Below are 17920 nucleotides of genomic sequence, written 5' to 3'. Positions count from 1 at the left end.
CACTTCGTAATTATGGCACATTCCAGGTTTTTCAATCAGGAGATGGTTCAAATGCCCTCTGCCGTTTCCGCTTATTACAATCATTTCATAGATCACTCGATCCCGTCACCCCCGATTAAGCTTCCCTTAGGTTGATAAATTTAATCACTAATTCCCGTTTTGTGTGCGATGCCTGGTGGCCGGTGATGTAAATCACGGATGGGACTTTCATTCACGTTCCTCAGAAGCGCCGTCGGTGAGGCAGACCCATCGTGTGGACGGCTAAGCCCGAGAATGTCATGGGGTTGTTTTTTTTAGTGACGTGAAGCCAGATTTCCCGAAGGAGCTCAGATCAGTGTTGCGTGTGGCAGACTGGATGCCCTTCTGCGGAATTCGGAAGCCACTGGAGCCATGCACTATTACATCTAGACTGAAAACGAATCTTTTAGAACTGCTTTGAGTTTAGTTTGTTGTCCTTCCCCCCACACCTCTGATTATCACGGCTGGCTACGTACGGTGCAAAAGAAGTTCAACTTGCATACACACTCGGCTGCACACAGCATGGTAAATTTTGTCTATGTCAGCCAAACAAGATATCCAGTTTAGCTCTTTTCGGGATGTACCACATGTTGTTTGGCACAATGTCCGACGTTTTGCTCCATTGTAGTATCTTCAAGACGAGCAGCTGGCACTCTCTCAGTTATATATAGTGGAAAAGCTGACCGAATCATCGGCGAGTGATATCGTACCGATGCTGCCATACATCCCTCTCCCCCTACCCGAACCTTTGGCCAACTTGAAGTATGGTCAAAACCCTCCATGTTTGACACGGCATGGGGTGACCTTAATCCAAAATTGTATTGCCAATAGCCGTAAATTTTCGTGGTAAAATAAAGCCAGTGAAAGCCAGATGTGGTTATAACATACTCATATTAATCTTCAATTTACATCTTTACCCATTTCAAAGCGGCACATTCATGATCATCTTCTGGAAGATGGCTCTCCGTAGTGCAGTATCGCTGTACCCCACCAATTGTAAAACACATTTAAAAATGTCCCTTAAGTTTTGGGTGTGCGGCTTACTTTCTGGAGCATCTTATAATCTCGAGAAAACGGTATAAACATGTATTATTTTGTTAGAGGGCAGCGTTAATGACGTATTGGCACGAGTTTTTTTCAAATCAATATTCAGCGAACGCAGCAGTTCATTTTCCGTACTTTCATTTTCGACATCACGAGTTCCAGCTTTTCACCCGTCACCGTTGAAGAGATGCGAGGTGTGATCTAGAGCGCCAAGGGCGAGGTGCGGTTTGATACAAATGGCACTCAAGTCTGCTGGAAGACCTTTGAAATGTTATTTGGAGGGTGGTCGGGTGGCTTAGCAGGTGGCAAAGCTCCTGTTAGAACACGGAGCCAAAACGCCGTTGAGATTGCGAGTTGGAATCCGGGCAGCCACCCACAGATAATTCACTTTGTTGTTTCTGGCAAGGTCGCTTCGAAAAAATAAGTCAATACCTCAGTGGGCTTTGCCTTGTAGGATGGGTATGGTTTAGTTTTATTTGTATGTGTTTGTGATTTGTTTACCTTTCTTGTACTTTTCATTACTATCATGTTGTTGTTGCAACGTTCTTACCCGCCCTACTTGACATGTCAAAACGAGCTTTAAAGCTCAGATTCTTCCAGTGTAAATATTCTGTAAATATAACCGATTTTCAAGTGTTCAAACTCCCATCAAAGTATGTTGTTTTGTGTGACGATTTTCCATTGCTTTATTTTTATGCATATGCCTGTGCAAGAAATATAATTTATTTGAGACAAACACTTTAATATTATTGCAATAAAATTACGCGGCCTTTTTTTGTTGTTGTTGCCAAAATGACATGACCTGTTCCTGCACTAACATAGGCTACCACAGGACCTGCAGATGTGGGAATGCCAAAACTTTGGGGATCTGGCTTGCTTCAGCTTGACTGTCCCTGCCCACCAGGTTCTCTGTATGACAGAACCTCCCCCGGGGTGGAGGAGGCCAAGAGTTTGGCCACAAGCCTCATGATTGAACATTACTAACACAATTAGTTTACCAGAGAAAGCCCACCGAGCAACTTGGCTCTTTTTCAGAAGAGACACGGCCACAAATGATAGCTCGACGAAGTGGCTTATGATCGTGGGGATTTATAACAATTTAATACCTTAAACGCATGTTGATTCTAAATGTAGAAGGAAAACCTGGAGGACCCAGAGAAAAATCCATGCGACCACGGGGAGAAGATGCAAACTCCAAATATACAGCAGGCGTCAGGGTCGAGATCGAACCCATGACCTCCTGTATACCAGGCAAGGTCGTGAACATCTCGCCACCGTGGCATCCCATCGACTGTTACTGTTGTGAGCGATTGTCACTGTTTATTGCCAGAAAGGGTAAAACATATGCTTATATATTTGTAATAACAGCCATAGAGGGTTCACGTGGGGATTGGCTTGCCGGTCCTGCTTGTAGCCAATAAGGGTTGAGATAGGGACCATGGCCCAGGCGTGATCACGACAGGTCATCAGGAGTGATTGGCCTAGCCATTCGGGGCCCCAGCTAATGGGGAGCCGGATGAGGGGCGTGGTCCCGGGATTGACAGGGAACCATCGAGAATGGTCGAAGCTGTCCATGAACGATTGGCTGGGGGAACCACGTGACGAAGGTATTAAGAGCGAGTGGAGGAGAACGATCGAGAGCAGACTGAAACTGACAAGAGCAGGGTCACGCGCGGACGGGGGCTCCGGGTGCCACGTGCGCGGTGGGGACTTAGTGCGTAGTCTGTCCTCTCTCCGTTGTCTGCCAGCAACGGAGAGTGAGTGAGCAAAGTGTATTGTGGAGTGGAAATAAAAGGACTGATTCCGAAGCCGTCTCCCGAAGGATTATTACATATTGATACTGGCAAAGGAAGTCCCATGATGTAGCTGCTCACCCCGAGCTAAATTTCTATGATAGTGCATTGTCTTTGTGCTGTTCACCTTATGGCGTCCTCTCTTCTAACACTGTTTGAGACTAGGCTCTAAAGATGTCTCTGGTGTGGACCAGTTTCAAAGACAATGCATTTATTACCAGAGAATGTTTTTGTTTGCATGTTCACAAGTATGTGTGGTTAATGCAGACATGATTCCTTGCAACACATTCCTGCGGAGGGAGCTGGTAGGAATGTTGGGTGGCTCGGTCAATGGCCAGGGTCAACGGCGGCATGGTGTATTCCGCAAATATGCCCGACTGTGAGGGCGGGCACAAGCCGGCGTGAGTAGGTTAAACGTTGAGTTTTATTAAGGGCACCACGGGGTGACCAGTCCCTCCCCACCCAGCCCCACGCCCCACCCAGCCTCTCCTCACCCCACCCAGCCCCTCCCCACCCCACCCAGCCCCTCCCCACCCTCCCCACCCAGCCCCTCCCCACCCAGCCCCTCCCCACCCAGCCCCTCCCCACCCAGTAGTATTGATAGTTTATACATTCAGGGAATTAACAAATATTGCCGTAGGTCTCGAACCGCGCAACCCCTAAAACAAACAGCAGACATGCTACACAGTAGGGGGCACAATCTCACATACGCTGCTATGAGATTATCACGTGACAGTCAACTTCATATTTGGCATTTCCATAGCTGTAATTTAAGCAATTTTTAATGTGGTGGATTTTCCGGCAATTATTGGTGACCAGGTTACACACTGTAAATAAGTAAATTATATGTTTAATAAAAAAAAACATCAACATCCCTGCATGTTTTATTAAATTAATATTTATTATTCAATTTAACAACATATTTCAATTACATTCAACAACCATTACTATAAACTCATATTTTACAATATTAATAGCAATTACTCATCCGATGGATTATTTCGTTCATTTGCAATGAACTGCACAGCTTGTAATGCAAGTGATGAGAATGTGGGAATAATTTTCTAACAATCAAGTGCAGGTGCATTTGTGCTTCTTCTTCAATAATTTTGACAGACAATATTACTGACCGTGCCTATGTGAAATGGCGTTAGCTTGGGAAGGTCTTCATCTAGCAGTGGATAGATTATTATTAACAATAGACTTCTCACGTGGACACATTTTTGTATCTATCACAAGCGTGAGAATCCATTTTTAATTGACGAATTATTATATGCCAATGCATCCATGATGATGATGAATGATGAACACTACAGTTTGGAATGATATAGCACCTGCGTTGACGACATCTCAAGATGCTGGTGTTTAGCGTCCACTGATGCATTTTAAGAGCTGTTAAAGTTGCACTGTGCCCCAGTTACATAAATTCGCGTCTCCCTTATAACCAAGGATTCATTCCTTTGCAGGGATGAACTGAAATCCAGTTGAGAAGGAAAACAGTACGAAGCCAATTCTACACGTTATTCCACGACCTGAAACCTTGCAGAAACGATTGAGTGGAGTAATGTGAAGACGCCTCGCACATGATGGCAAACTTGCATATTGTTTCAAATCCAGTGTTTTTCCTTCAGCCCATTTGCGTGTTTTGCTCAACAAGCAATGCCTGCCTTTCATAAAATTGTATCATCATTCACTTCATGGGATACATGATGGTGAGTGCAGCTATTATCTCTGCCTGAACACAAAAAAACATGTGAAGTCAATGGTACAAATGTTACTTCAGCCGAAGTCAAAGTGTGCAATCTTCATGCAAGATTGTTGTTTAGGAATGCTGCCACGGTGTAATGGTTACCACACTGGACTTGCAATTTAGAGGTCACCGGTTAGATTGTATCTCCCGGCGCAACAGTTGAAATAATGGGGCAATTCGATAAAATCCCTCTTCCTCTTACCACCCAGTAGTATAAATGGGTATATTACAGTTAATCGGCAGACAGTGTGTGTCTTGGAATAAAGTGTGGGTACTGTCACCTTTTACCAGACGTCTGCCCAGCATGGAAGAGTCGGCCCTTTCGAGGGGCTCTCTTAAGTACCCTCCAGTGGAGGCCCTTCCGCCAGCAGTGGCACGAGTAAGAAATTGCGGGGCAGCACCTTTACCTTAATTATCGTAAAGTATAACCGATTTTATTTCGATTTAAAGCTTTCGTGACTGCAGGGATTCATCTTCTTGGTTCTTTCGATAAAGTCACGTAGAAGGGAAGTAATAAAATGATAATACAAAATAAAACATAAAATAAAATTATTTTATTATGTTTTATTTTTATTATTTTATTATAACATAAAATAAAATAATTTTATTATGTTTTATTTTTATTATTTTATTACTTCCCTTCTACGTGACTTTACCGAAAGAACCAAGAAGATATAACCGATTTTCTCCGTTTAAGATGAGATGCAACACGAAGTTAAGTTGCAGTGTTGTGCAACTCAAAGCAATTTTTTTCGCACCCAGTTTGAAATGTATTGCTTTACGATTGGCTAGACGAAGTTTTTGTGGTCATCACAGAGACACTGAATCAAATGCGGCCAATTTGTTACGGACGAAAATTTGTTAAGATTGACTAATCTATGTTTGGAAAATTGATAGCACACACACACACACACACCTTCGTTATCATCCCCATATTTCGTTAAATTAATATTATATTTCTACAAAATCGTTACTTTTATTGTACATGTTGTTAGTCAGAGGCTTAGCCAGCCCCTTTACTAGGCCTGCCTGCTGAGGTGAATTTCCTGTGCCAACAAGGTGAGATAATCACGGGTGAATAAAAATGAGACAATTCATTACCATATTCTCCACAACTACCAGATTATAAGACGCACACTCAACTTTTTCCATAAAATCAAGGGGAAAAAAGTCAATCTGATAATCTGGAGAATACAGTTAAAAGGTATTAAGATTTCTGATTGGGTGTAAACATGACAATGGGAATCCATGCAGAAAGCCGGCTGGCATTGGAATGTGACGTGGTATAATTTAATATTTCACATTGTGCAGTGTTAGCTTTTGGAGAGGATACTACGATCCTGGTGACGGCATGAGTTGTATTCCTGGCCATGGATAACATCGGTAGCCATTCACAATTCACCAATTCACACTGACCAGCATGGTCAAACAATCCCCAAAACCACACAGCAAGTGGACCCCTCCATCCAGCAGTAGGATGATAAAACAGGCTGTCAATTGTGTATAGTGAGCATATGAATCAATTTCAACCAAGGAGTGTATGTGTTGTTACATATCTTGTAATGGACTGTTTGGCAAATCAAGTTTTAACCTAGTGCATCTTTGTAAACTCGGTAGAAATGGATGCAAAAATAAATTATAGGACCATCGAAACATGGACGGACTGCAGTGAACACCTGGAATAAGATTATAACTTCACACCATGTCCCAACTCTGTCCCCAGTACATAGGATGGGGTGCTATTAAAACGCCCGTGTCAGCTCACTCATGGTTGAACGGGCAGCTGTCCCTGCCATCCGTCCACGCCTTTTCCTCGGGGCAGCGGTGGCGGGGTAAGGTCACTCCCCGTTGAATCGCTCGGTGAATGCTCCCGGCGAATCGCACGAGCCGGGCCGCAGCCACACGTCTGTCGCCGTGGTGACGGCGGAGTACGGGCGGCTCGGCGACACGAAGCGGGACAGGATGTCGTCTGGGTCGCCCAGAGAGACGTCGTCGCCTGCCGAGCGAGAGAGGAAAACGCTCAACTCAGCGGTTCTCAGCCCATGGGTCAGGGTAGGGCGCACGCACATGCACAGGTTGTGGCATGGATACCATGCAGGATAAATTATGTTGATGTTCGACTGGCTCAAGAGCAATATCAAAATATGTAATATGACCGGCAGATTTGCATGTATATTGCAAAAATAACTACACTGACTTGGTGCAATTATCATGATTTTAAGAATCCATTGAGATGTTTTTACACAGTTGCTGAGCACAGGCCAAAAGGGCTAAAAATTTAAATGGCCAGCAACAAAAAGCCCATACTGCTCTTGTAACATCTCAGATGGTCTCAGTAAGATCAGTCACATTGGGTTACGAAAATGACATGTTTTGTATAAAAGAGACTACTTTGTCTGGTTATAATTATTACACAACTGCTGAACACGGGTCCAAAGGCATCAAACGTCCCACAATGAACAGCACTATCAAAGTTGTAATGGATTATTGTTCGTACATTTCTTGAATTGAGCAAAGTTATAAGAGCTTCTAAAGAGACGGTGGAAGGGAACTCCAAATTCGAGCAGTGCTAGGGAAGGAGAATGAGACTTGTTTTGATCTGCAGTGCAGCGAGTGAGAGAGTGGATGAGTGTGTGGCCAAGTGTGTTGTTGCGATCCGCATTATGGTGGACAAACACAGTGTGGATCAGATGAAACAGTCAGTGTGTGGTAGACTGAGCCCTCAACATTGGTGGAGGAATGAACGAGTGAAGTTTACGGGAACAGGAACAATGGTAGTGACGAATCGGTCAATCGTCTGAGCTGTGTGTGAGGAGGACCTGGCGTCACCATCTGTTGGAGGCGTCGCATCCTCTCCGCGTTGCGTGCTCGCAGACGCTCAACGTTGATGCTCGACTCCGACAGGAGGGACGGGCTTGCAGGCGGTCGCCGGGGCTCGTACATGTCCACCTAAATGGACCCAACAATAACCGCCGTTCACCACTAAGTGGCAGTGATGTCACCACGGTGCTTGTGCCATGCTAGGAGCATATTGAGGCCACATGAAGTGTTGAAGGCCCTCTGGCTGGAGGTTATGGATCAGACCCAGGTGTCATGGGTTGACCGAATCGCCCACACACATGCACAAATACAAAGACCCCCTTTGAGTCTACTTGGGCTTTTGGGGCAAGTGATGTTAGTGAGCACCCTGTGAAAACATCAGGCCTGTAAGAATGGGGGCCTCAGGCCTGTAAGAATGGGGGCCTCAGGCCTGTGAGGATGAGGACCTCAGGCCTATAAAGATTTGGATATAAGGCCTGTAAGGATGGGGACCTCATGTCTGTAAGGATGGAGACCTCAGGCCTGCAAAGATTGGGATCCCAGGCCTGTAAGGATGGGGACCTCAGGCCTGTAAAGATTGGGATCCCAGGCCTGTAAGGATTGAGACCTCAGGCCTGCAAAGATTGGGATCCCAGGCCTGTAAGGATGGGAACCTCAGGCCTGCAAAGATTGGGATCCCAGGCCTCTAAGGATGGAGACCTCAGGCCTGTAAGGATGGGAACCTCAGGCCTGTAAGGATGGATACCTCAGGCCTCTAAGGATGGGGGGACCTCAGGCCTGTAAAAGATATAACCCAAACGATGAGTTTACCGTTCATGCTGCAAAGTTTAACGACGCACCTGGCGCTGCTCCAGGGGGACTCTGTGTCTTTGCCGTCGCCTCTCACGAGGGGAAACTCCGACGTCTCTGGACTCCGGTTCCCAATCCCAAGCTCCATCCTGGCCTGCAGTGGGAGCTTGATATCCCTTTGCATCCGTTGGGAAGACCTCCCCAAATGCACCTGACCACAGGAAAGATATGCTGATTAAACACACACACTCTCGACATCTAATGCTTTCACGTGAATGAGCGGGTTTTGTCTTCTCCTAATCTACTCACTTCCCCATTTCACCTCAGACGTCGCAACCGGGTACCCGATACCCGTACCCTACCCGATACCCGGCTACCCATACCCGGCCGGGTATCGGGTAGGGTACGGGTATCGGGTAGGGTAACCCGTACCCGGCTGGGTACGGGTACCCGTTTGCAACCCTGGTGCGGCCGGGTACGGGTACAGAATCAAAACCCGTTTGCGACCTCTGTTTCACCTCCACCAATGTCAAGGGCTTGATCTACCAGATTGTTTAATCTGTACTGGGTTCAACCACCATAGTCCAAGACATGTGTCCCTATATACTCATTTCCTGACACGTCTCATTTTGGAACTGCCTCCCATCATCTTATTTCCCAAGTTCGTATAACCATTAGTGCTCTTAGCTGCTGGCCACTTTTTGTTACAGGCCTTCATGGGTACTGGTGGAGATCGGGTGGCATTCCGGAAATGTCTTCTCTGCATCGCCTGGAGGTGTCTCGTATCGAGCAGCATTGGCTGTCTGTGCTGCCAGGCCAAAAATGTGAATTTGTGACAATCAAAATCGTTGCATGCCAACTAACGACCTTCATTCTTGCACAAATTGTATCACGGGCACAAGCGCATATGTGGACACTTTGTGCTCATGCTCAGTGCCAGCTGTGAAGTGCCTCGTGTGCTGTGGCCTAAGTCCCAGAGACTTACCGATGAACGCGCTGTCCGATTGCAGCATTGAAGACCTGGAAGCTCTCACTCCCTCATCTTCTGGCGGCAAATGCTGAGCAAACACAAATGCTTATTGTTTCTTCACCGCGAGACACACATACTTCTGTTTTTGCATAGATCTATAGGAACTATGCGAGCCATACGTGAAACCATGCATCATTGTATCAAACTTAAATAATAAATATGTAACATAGATGACGCCATCTAACATTTTACACGGCAGGTGAGAGTGTTGTCCTATGTGTTGTTCAGTGGGTGATTGTCCTGTTTAGCCACGTACCAAACCCAGGTCTCTTGTTTTCATTCCAAGAACTTGGTTCTCAAAAGAGCCTGTTTTCAAAAAAGGGAAGAAAAAAAAATCAGCTATTTATCCAGCAAAAACTTCCTTGTGGCGGAAATTATTTTTATCACAAGAACCATGCTTTGGGATGTTTGGCCAATTCCTCTATAAGATGCTACGATTTGAGAAAGAAAAAACACATTTTTATTTATTTATATCATCTAAATGCAATTGCTTCTCAAGATGTTGTATTGACGTGTAGGCACATTTATTTTACAGACAGACAGAGGCAGTGAGTCTTCAGCGAAGGGAAAAAAAGGAAGGTTTTGAGCCTGGAATTTAACAGGGGCATGGAGGGGAGTTCCAGAATATGGGAGCAGCAGAGAACAATGATATACCTCCTCACTGACCAAAGGTTGGCTGAGGTCTTTTACATAAAGCCTTGGTTGCTGGAGCAAAGTGTGCATGCATAGGGAGGTAGGACGGTCTTGATGATGGTGAGTGTGATCTTGAAATTGATCCGGGATTGGAGGGAGTGAAGTTTTGGAGTGATGTGACCTCGTCTATGGACGCAGGCGAGAAGTCTGCCCGTGGCATTTTGGATCACGTAGAGTTTGGAGTTGAGGAATTTGGAGCGAGGACATAGACGAGATCGTTGTATTAGCCTTGTCGATATATCATGCAGGCAAATGTTGGATAAGACCAACTGACGAATGATAGAATTGAATAAGCTTAACACTGCCCAAACCGAGCAGTGCCGGGGCCACCCTCTCACCGGGGTCCGGGCGACGCATTGCGTCGTGCCGTCTCCTTTGGTCCCGAACGAGTGCCGATCGCTGGATGTCCAGCAGCTCATCATCTGCACAGCGTCGCCAGCATTGCAAACAGAATGCACGCACGCATGCACGCACGCCTTGATTAGATTTTTTTGCCGAGCATTGGTCAACAACTTGGTAAAATTGCCCGGTTGTCTATAGGTTAAGGCTTGAATAACAACACCACTTTAAGACAACATTTTACAAAAATTGGACCATCATCATGAGAGTTGCCATGACCCACCCGCTAGAGAAACACACGGATGGACATCAAGACAGATGGACAGATAGCCAGACGTATTTATGGACATGGCGAGAGAGCGAATACATGATTGGAAAGTGAAAAAAATATATTTACAGACAACTGCACGGACAGTCTTCTGTACCTGGGTAATTGAGGGTGGGTGGTGGGGGATGGTGGCCAGCGTGCGGCCCATGTTGAGGGACGCCCTTGGAGCTAGGTCGACGCACTGGGGCCTGGACGCGCATCCTCGCCAGCTCAAACACATCGCGAGACGCTGCCCTGCTGTGTGCACTCCTCTGGGCCCTGACGGAACACGAGACGCCACGGTCAACCCCGGTCGTCATCCCTCGTTGTAACATCCACAGCAATAGTAAATAATTACAACGCAAATTCGTTTATCGCAACAATTGTCAAATGCTCTTTGGTTCTTTCGGTGAAGTCACGTAGGTAGAATTTTTTTTATAGATCACGACATTTCGATCGCAACACAAGCAATCGTCGTCAGGTGCTGACAACCACAGCAAGAAAACTGCTGAAGTAGGCTGTAGTTGTCTCACCTGATGCCGATTGCTTGTGTTGCGATCGAAACGTCGGGATCTATTATCTTTTCTACCTACGTGACTTTACCGAAAGAACCAAAGAGTATGGATTCCCGCAGTCACGAAAGCTTCAAATCAAAATTGTTAAATGATTAAAAATTAATCTTCTTGGTTCTTTCGGTAAAGTCACATAGAAGGGAAATAATAAAAATAAAACATAATTCTCACGACGTTTTAATTTCCCTTCTACGTGACTTTACCGAAAGAACCAAGAAGATGAATCCCTGCAGTCATGAAAGCTTTAAATCGAGATTAAAAATTCGATATCGCACCATGCAAAATGATATCGCGGCAATCCTGCCGGTGTGTTACTGTGGGGCAAAGGGCACAGACCCCGCTCCGCTCCGTGCGTCCCGGTGCTCCTCGCTGGACTCCTGCTGCCGCAGCTGACTCTCCAGACGGCGCTGTTCGTTCTGCAGCTGTTTCCGGAAGAGCGAGAGTTCGCCCAGCACGTCCGTGCCCATTCCTGCAGGGACAGTCGCCCCAACAGCTTGCACTACCTCGCGGCGAATTCACCCGGCAATACCGCCACTCGTCGCGCTACTTTACACTTGGAGCTTGAGAAGCAAGGCTGCGATCACCAGTTCAAGAGATAATGGTAAAGTTTATATATTCTTGGTTCTTTCGGTAAAGTCACGTGACTTTACCGAAAGAACCAAGAATATGAATCCCTGCAGTCACGAAAGCTTTAAATCAAAAGTTTATATAGTTCTGTGTATTTGCAAAGAACTGAGATTCTGTGTGCGAATTACATGTGTTTCCACATGCAAATCTGTGTGTACAGATGTGCAAATCTGTGCTGCAATGTGTGATTCTTTGTGGTCGGACATGCGATTCCGACTCACCCTCTGTACGCAGCTGATTGCGTCGTGCAGGAACCGGCGGAGACCCTCGTCCCGTGCTCACACCGTCCTACCAACAGCAGCGTGGCGTCAATGTGCAACAACGCATTACCCTCACACGTTCAACAAACCACAAAGCGCACACGGTTCAGTGTGGCCAAATCTGTAAATTATGAGAATAACTCATCAAAACAGATTTAATTGTTTTTCGTATTAGCCAAGCTTATGGACCCCATAGTGTGGAAGTGGGGACTTCACATATATGGTTCCCAGAAACAAGACTTTGCAGCAGTGAACACTGGTGACTATACTGTACTGATGAGTGCTAAAAAGATGAAACTGTTCTTCAATTGTCAATCTGTATCACTGCTGCCTGTCAGTTGGTTATATTTGCTCAAATTCGTTTTTATGGGGACCTCAGACAAGAGGACCACAATGCACTTCTTCAGGTACTGATGTTTTTTTTGTATAATCAACAAAGACTGACTGCTGTTCACATATTTGCGTATGTTGTTTGGAACCTCCAAGCGGCCGTCATAGCCGACTCACGTTTGCCGTAGTGGTCGCCCGGCTGTGCAGGTCAGCTGGGTGCCTCTCCCGGCTGAGTGGTGGCTCGGAGCGAGGGCTCATGTCGGCTCTGCGAGATGACACGCCCGGGCTCGCGTATCTGTCCTCTTGCACCTGAATGCCATTTCCCTGCTCCTCCCGAGTGCCAGGAAAGCCTTGCTTCTTCACAAGTGCTGGAATGGGCGGTGATGCCCCACGCTGCATCAAAGACAAAGGTCCTCTGTTTAGCCATATACACTTTTTGGGGCCAAGAGTTGTTCATAAGCGGTGGTGGTGTGGCCAATACGTTGTTGTCTCCCAATTTGAAGTTCACACGTGGCACTAAGTACTCGCTTAAGGTTGACTCAACCTAGGCAGGGCTCAGGACATAGCTCAGATACCACCAACTACTGCCAAAATCTTTGGCCAAGGAATGGAGTTGATAGTCGACTGCGCAAACCACTGTGCCACCGCACTCTGCTACGCTGTACCGTACACATCAAAACACACGTACATATGCAAACACATGCAGTGATAACGAGAGCCAGCAAACATTTTTTACGTACGTTTACCAGTCAATAAGAAACCACAATTGATCCATGATTCACAGTGCGAGTACAAAGAATAAACTCAAGAGCGTGGTTCTCCATGTGATGTTATAAATTATTGAAGAAAAACACTTAAGGACTGAAAGCCCCTGTAAATTCATCGGTCTGGTCGTAGTGCATTGCCCAGAGTAAAAGTGACGCCCGGTCTCTTTTCCGATTTATTGAAATTGTGATATCGGTATTGCGTTGGGAGCCAAATACTCAATATGGAAATCTCGCAACAGAGTGAACCCCCTTTTGTCAGACAAGAGCTGATAATAGATTTGTGACAATCCACTTGAAAAACATTTCAAGTGGCCTCTTCATCGTTTACAGAGTATGGGGTGCACGTTCCTACACACTCTGCCAAGAGACTGTCGCATGACAGTCAAAGCAATATTTTGAATTCTCAGACCTGGAATTGAGACAAATTTAATGCAGCTCAAAATTGAACGCCACGGTCATTGGTAACGAGGTTGAGATCATCATATCGCTGCACTAAAATAAAATCTGGTTTGTGCATGCCTGGATTTAAACCAGGGATGTCAGCGGTACTGACTTGGCGTTCTGACCTTTGAGCCACCCAAGGCATCTCCAGAATCAATTTATTATAATCTGAATACACTGGGGCTTTGAGTTCAGGCACACACAGAGAAGAGGACAGTGTGGGCAGGTAAACATCTCCACATGCGTTAAGACTCAAGTGCAAATTAATAAAACGTGTGGACACATATTTATAAAGAGGAATACTGAGGAATCAATCTTATCCCATGGCCACAAAGAAGCACTCTTGCTTTGCCTTGCTGCAAGAAGTACAGCAGGAAGCATGCAACAATCTGTGTGCATAGTGCAGAGTTGGCAGTCGGTGAGGTTAATGAACAGGTCTCTTCTGAAAAAAGATCCGTGCCGCAAATAAAAGCAGGAGCGCTTCTTTGTGAAACCCGCCGGTTTAGTAAGGTTCATGCCCTAATCAAGGTTAACCACCTTTCGAGAAACATAAATATTTGTTTAGTTGAATAAAAAGCACACACAGGGCCAGAGCTGCACACACAGACCGTTGACTGGTGGTCAGTAGCACCAGCCTCGTTCCTTTGTTGTCGCCTGGCCTGTGGATTCTGTGCAGAACTTGTCTTTGGGAGGAAACAAATAAAAGCAAAAGAGCATTTCAGGCGCCGACAAGCAGAGGCCACGCTTGTCTTCCGACCCGGTTTGTTGTGACACATGCTAGCGTTACAGACGTATCAAGGCTGTGGATGTAACACACGAGACTCGTCACTGCCATCGGCTTCATCTGCGCGTTCGGTTAAGCTGAAGTTAAGCTGTGCAACTTTCCTGCATGCAAATTTGCTATGGTCAACAATGCAACTTTGTTGTTACCGGTGGTCATGCCATGAGATGAAGTGTCCATTTTTCAACTCTTGCAGAGCGCTGCATCACATCGTGTTATAGAATTGCCCGTGGAAGCAGATATCACAGAACTACTTCTGAGATACCCTCAAGTTACTATTTTGTTTATTATCCACGTTTGCCAGGAGGCAGTCAAGGCAATTTTTGTAACTCTTAAAAACTGGGATTTTGGCTATTTAAGTGAAAAAGAAAGTGTATGAATGTGTTTTTTGTGTCACTGATGACTGTACTGAGAACATCAACTCCCTATACTTGAGAACACAACTTAAACAAGGGTATCTGAAAACTTTTGTTCGACTCCAGGATCTCAGGGGTGCCAGATCAATACACTAAAATGTTAACTTTAGATTTATTGCTTCTGTTTTACAGCATACTTTTCAAATGCTTGCACAATACTGAGCCATCAACGCAACCATTAACCATTAATGCAATCTCTGCCTGTGTCTTTCATTATTAATAAAGTATCGTGAATAAAGTATAGGCTGGGAGGCGTTTATCTTGTTACCAGACAGACTAGCCCAGGGACCATAGTTTGTGCCGATTCAACTTTTCAATAATACAACTATCCAGGGAATTTAGGCAAGGGAAAAGTGAGAACACGAGAAAATGAACCAAAAGTGTTATTTACTTTTTTAAAGACACTAATCTGCCACGTTTGTACAGTTTGCCATGATGACCTCATGACCCCATCCAGCCAATCAGATCACACGTGTTTGCTTGCGCAATAAAACATCCGCATGAAGGCATTTGACCAAAGTAGCTCCGAGCACCTTTATTAATGTATTCGCCTTCATTTGCTTGGCATTGCAGCGCACGTTACGTGGAGCGGCACGCACACAGGGCAGCATTGCTTTTACGCAGCAATATTCCAGGAAAATTGCACACGAAAATTCAACTCCAGGTTGCGGACTGCGACGGTGCGTGGTGGATTGCGGCGGGTCGTGGAGGGGGCAGCGCAGCACTCACCGTCTCGACCTCTTCGCGACGAGCCTGCCTCTCTCGCTCAAACTGCCGCCGGTACTCATCGGTCCTCTTCTCCTCGTCCTCCCGCCGCTTGCGCTCCACCTCCTTCTTGCGCTCCTCTGCCTCACGAGCAAGCTCCTCGTTCTTGATCCTTTGCTGCTCGGGGATCCGACGCAGAGGACCGCGTGGGGCATGAAGACACTCTGAAAGTAATTCACTTAAAAGTAATTTGTCCGAGCCAACTAACATTCTGGGAATTTTGTAAAATTTTTATTTCTTTAATATTGATTTATGTTTGGTCGCATTTGAAATTGCAAGTGATCGTTAAGCTGCTGCAATTTCATGTTATGTACACATAGGACTACGTGTGATATTTTGCTGTACTTTATTTAATTGATTTTGTAATTTTATTGACCCAGGTCACTCTTTGCAAATTAGACTATATTGGTTTCTTGAGTTCTAACCTGGTTAGTTAGACTATATAGTACATAATCAAACGTTACTGTGCAGCAGAGGTGAGTTTATAATAGATGTCATTTTATCTACCAGAGTGCTAGTGGCAGGGCATGTTCACTGGTTCAAATATTACATTCACAATACATGTATCGAATCCTGCATCTCAGAAAGATTACTTACGATTCATGCAAGTTAAATGTTGCGAAATTAAAATTTGATTTTATCTGTGTACTCTGGTTTCTTCCCAGTTCCACACAAAGCACTTGGGACTCAGCGAAGCCTTCCTGTATAAATACAAGTAATGACTTTTATCATTTCTGTAAAATTTGAATGACATCGCTGATATGGTGCGTGGAGTCGTAGAATCTTCAGAATAAAATCTCTTTCACCCCGACTAAGAGAGCAAACAAAGTGTCAAATACAAAAGGGCAAGTTACTTCCTCCTCCTTCTTGCGTTTCTTCTCGGCTTCCTCCTCGTACTCGCGCTGGATTCGCTCACGCTGTTCGGTTAGACGTCGCTCCTCCCTCTCCTCCTCCTCTCGGATCTTTTCGCGCTCCTCCGCTTCCCGCTTCCGCTTCTCCTCGATCTGAGCAAGGTGGACGAAAGAAATCGTCTGTTGCTCGCACGTCGGCTTTCAATTAATCGTCTCTCAAGCTCTCGCGCGAACTATCCCAGGTGGATTTGAGGCCTTTATGCAATGGTGGATTAAGAAAGGGCCGTACACATCACTATATTGTGGGGATGATGTATGATGTACAGACTAATTGTTTCCTCCATTAACATCATACATCTTCCTACTAAACAATATCCTGAAGCAGAAGATTAGTGCTGGATATAGTCACATTTGCGAATGTGATTTATAACTTTGATCATTACGTGTGTATCGGTAGTTTAATGTTAATTTGCCATTTCATTGAGAAATGGCAAATTAAATCTTGGCGTGGTCTGGGATTTTTTTTTTTTGCCGTCTTACTCTTTGGTTCTTTCGGTAAAGTCAAGTAGGTATAAAATAAAATAAATTAAATCACGACGTTTCGGGCGCAACACAAGCGTCTGTCATCAGGTGGGACAACCACCGCAAGAAACAATTGCTGAAGTGGGCAAAAGGGGCTGCTGCAACAAGAGGCCATATAGGCAAGAGAAGGAAGGGAGGAACCAGGGAGGAGAGACAGGGAGGGTTGGGGTGTGGGGTAGGGGGAGTGGAGGCTACAAGTAAGAAGCAAGCATGGCAGAAAATGCCGGGGTGGGGAGGGGAAGTGGGCAGGGCTGGGAGTGGGAGGGTTAGAAAACTGGAGATGCGGATATGAAGGCAGGCCAAAATCAATTATGGTTTTACCAGGTTAATAACATCCTTCAAATGATTGCTCAATCTGTATCCATCTTCCCGGTTGAAGTTATGTCTATGTTTATATATCTGGATGGCTTCATGAACAAACCTTTAATAGTAGCCCGAAGGTTTTGCTGTCTTGCCCAATCTTGATAAATAGGACTTGTATAATTAACGTGTTTATTTATATTAAGTGTTTGGCTTACAATTTGATCTATTTTGCACAATCAGACCGTTTTTTTTAATTGTTTCCTGTTGTAATTTGTTGACCACCACCCACCCCCCCACAAAACTGGACATCTGAGAAAAAAAGCTTCATATCTCATCGGATTCCTCCTGCAGTCTGTATAAAAGATTCTGATTCTGTAATGATTATGAGGAGAGTACGTGTTGGTGAATGGTTAACCTGCTGCTTAAGGAAGTCCTTGTACCGCTCTTGCTCAGCGGCTTGCGGAGGTAGGGACGGGTCCAAAAGTGTGCCCCCTCGCGGTGTCTGCCCACTCCCATCTCCGTGCACAGCTGTGAAATGGGACGGCAGAGGTGTTATACAAGCCCATGCAAAATTTAAATGTATTCAACTTAATATAGATGCCGATGCATCTCAAGACGTTAAATCAATTATTGCGAAGCTCC

General features: G+C 45.4%; 1 protein-coding gene across 9 annotated transcripts in view; it reads right to left on the bottom strand.

Annotated features, from left to right (window-relative positions):
- Positions 1–5245: 5245 nt before the first annotated feature.
- Positions 5246–17920, bottom strand: part of CSPP1 (centrosome and spindle pole associated protein 1) — a 31691-nt gene continuing 19016 nt past the window's right edge. For 6 of the 9 annotated variants that reach the window (XM_078866379.1, XM_078866378.1, XM_078866377.1 and 3 more), the window contains 14 exons: positions 17694–17806; positions 16397–16546; positions 15507–15659; positions 14165–14263; positions 12550–12765; positions 12004–12070; positions 11492–11624; positions 10702–10862; positions 10276–10359; positions 9501–9550; positions 9200–9272; positions 8265–8425; positions 7425–7554; positions 5246–6601 (listed from right to left, as the gene is read on the bottom strand). In XM_078866379.1, coding sequence (XP_078722505.1) covers positions 6444–6601; positions 7425–7554; positions 8265–8425; positions 9200–9272; positions 9501–9550; positions 10276–10359; positions 10702–10862; positions 11492–11624; positions 12004–12070; positions 12550–12765; positions 14165–14263; positions 15507–15659; positions 16397–16546; positions 17694–17806 — 1748 coding nt within the window. In that variant the 3' untranslated portion in view covers positions 5246–6443. The remainder of the gene's footprint in view (positions 6602–7424; positions 7555–8264; positions 8426–9199; positions 9273–9500; positions 9551–10275; positions 10360–10701; positions 10863–11491; positions 11625–12003; positions 12071–12549; positions 12766–14164; positions 14264–15506; positions 15660–16396; positions 16547–17693; positions 17807–17920) is intronic. The other 3 variants (XM_078866383.1, XM_078866385.1, XM_078866384.1) reach the window with 2 other exon arrangements.

Source organism: Lampetra fluviatilis, chromosome 22, assembly GCF_964198595.1.
Source record: "Lampetra fluviatilis chromosome 22, kcLamFluv1.1, whole genome shotgun sequence".
Taxonomy (NCBI): Eukaryota; Metazoa; Chordata; class Hyperoartia; order Petromyzontiformes; family Petromyzontidae; genus Lampetra; species Lampetra fluviatilis.
Note: the sequence above shows the minus strand (reverse complement) of the source record. Positions and strands in the feature narration are given on the sequence as shown.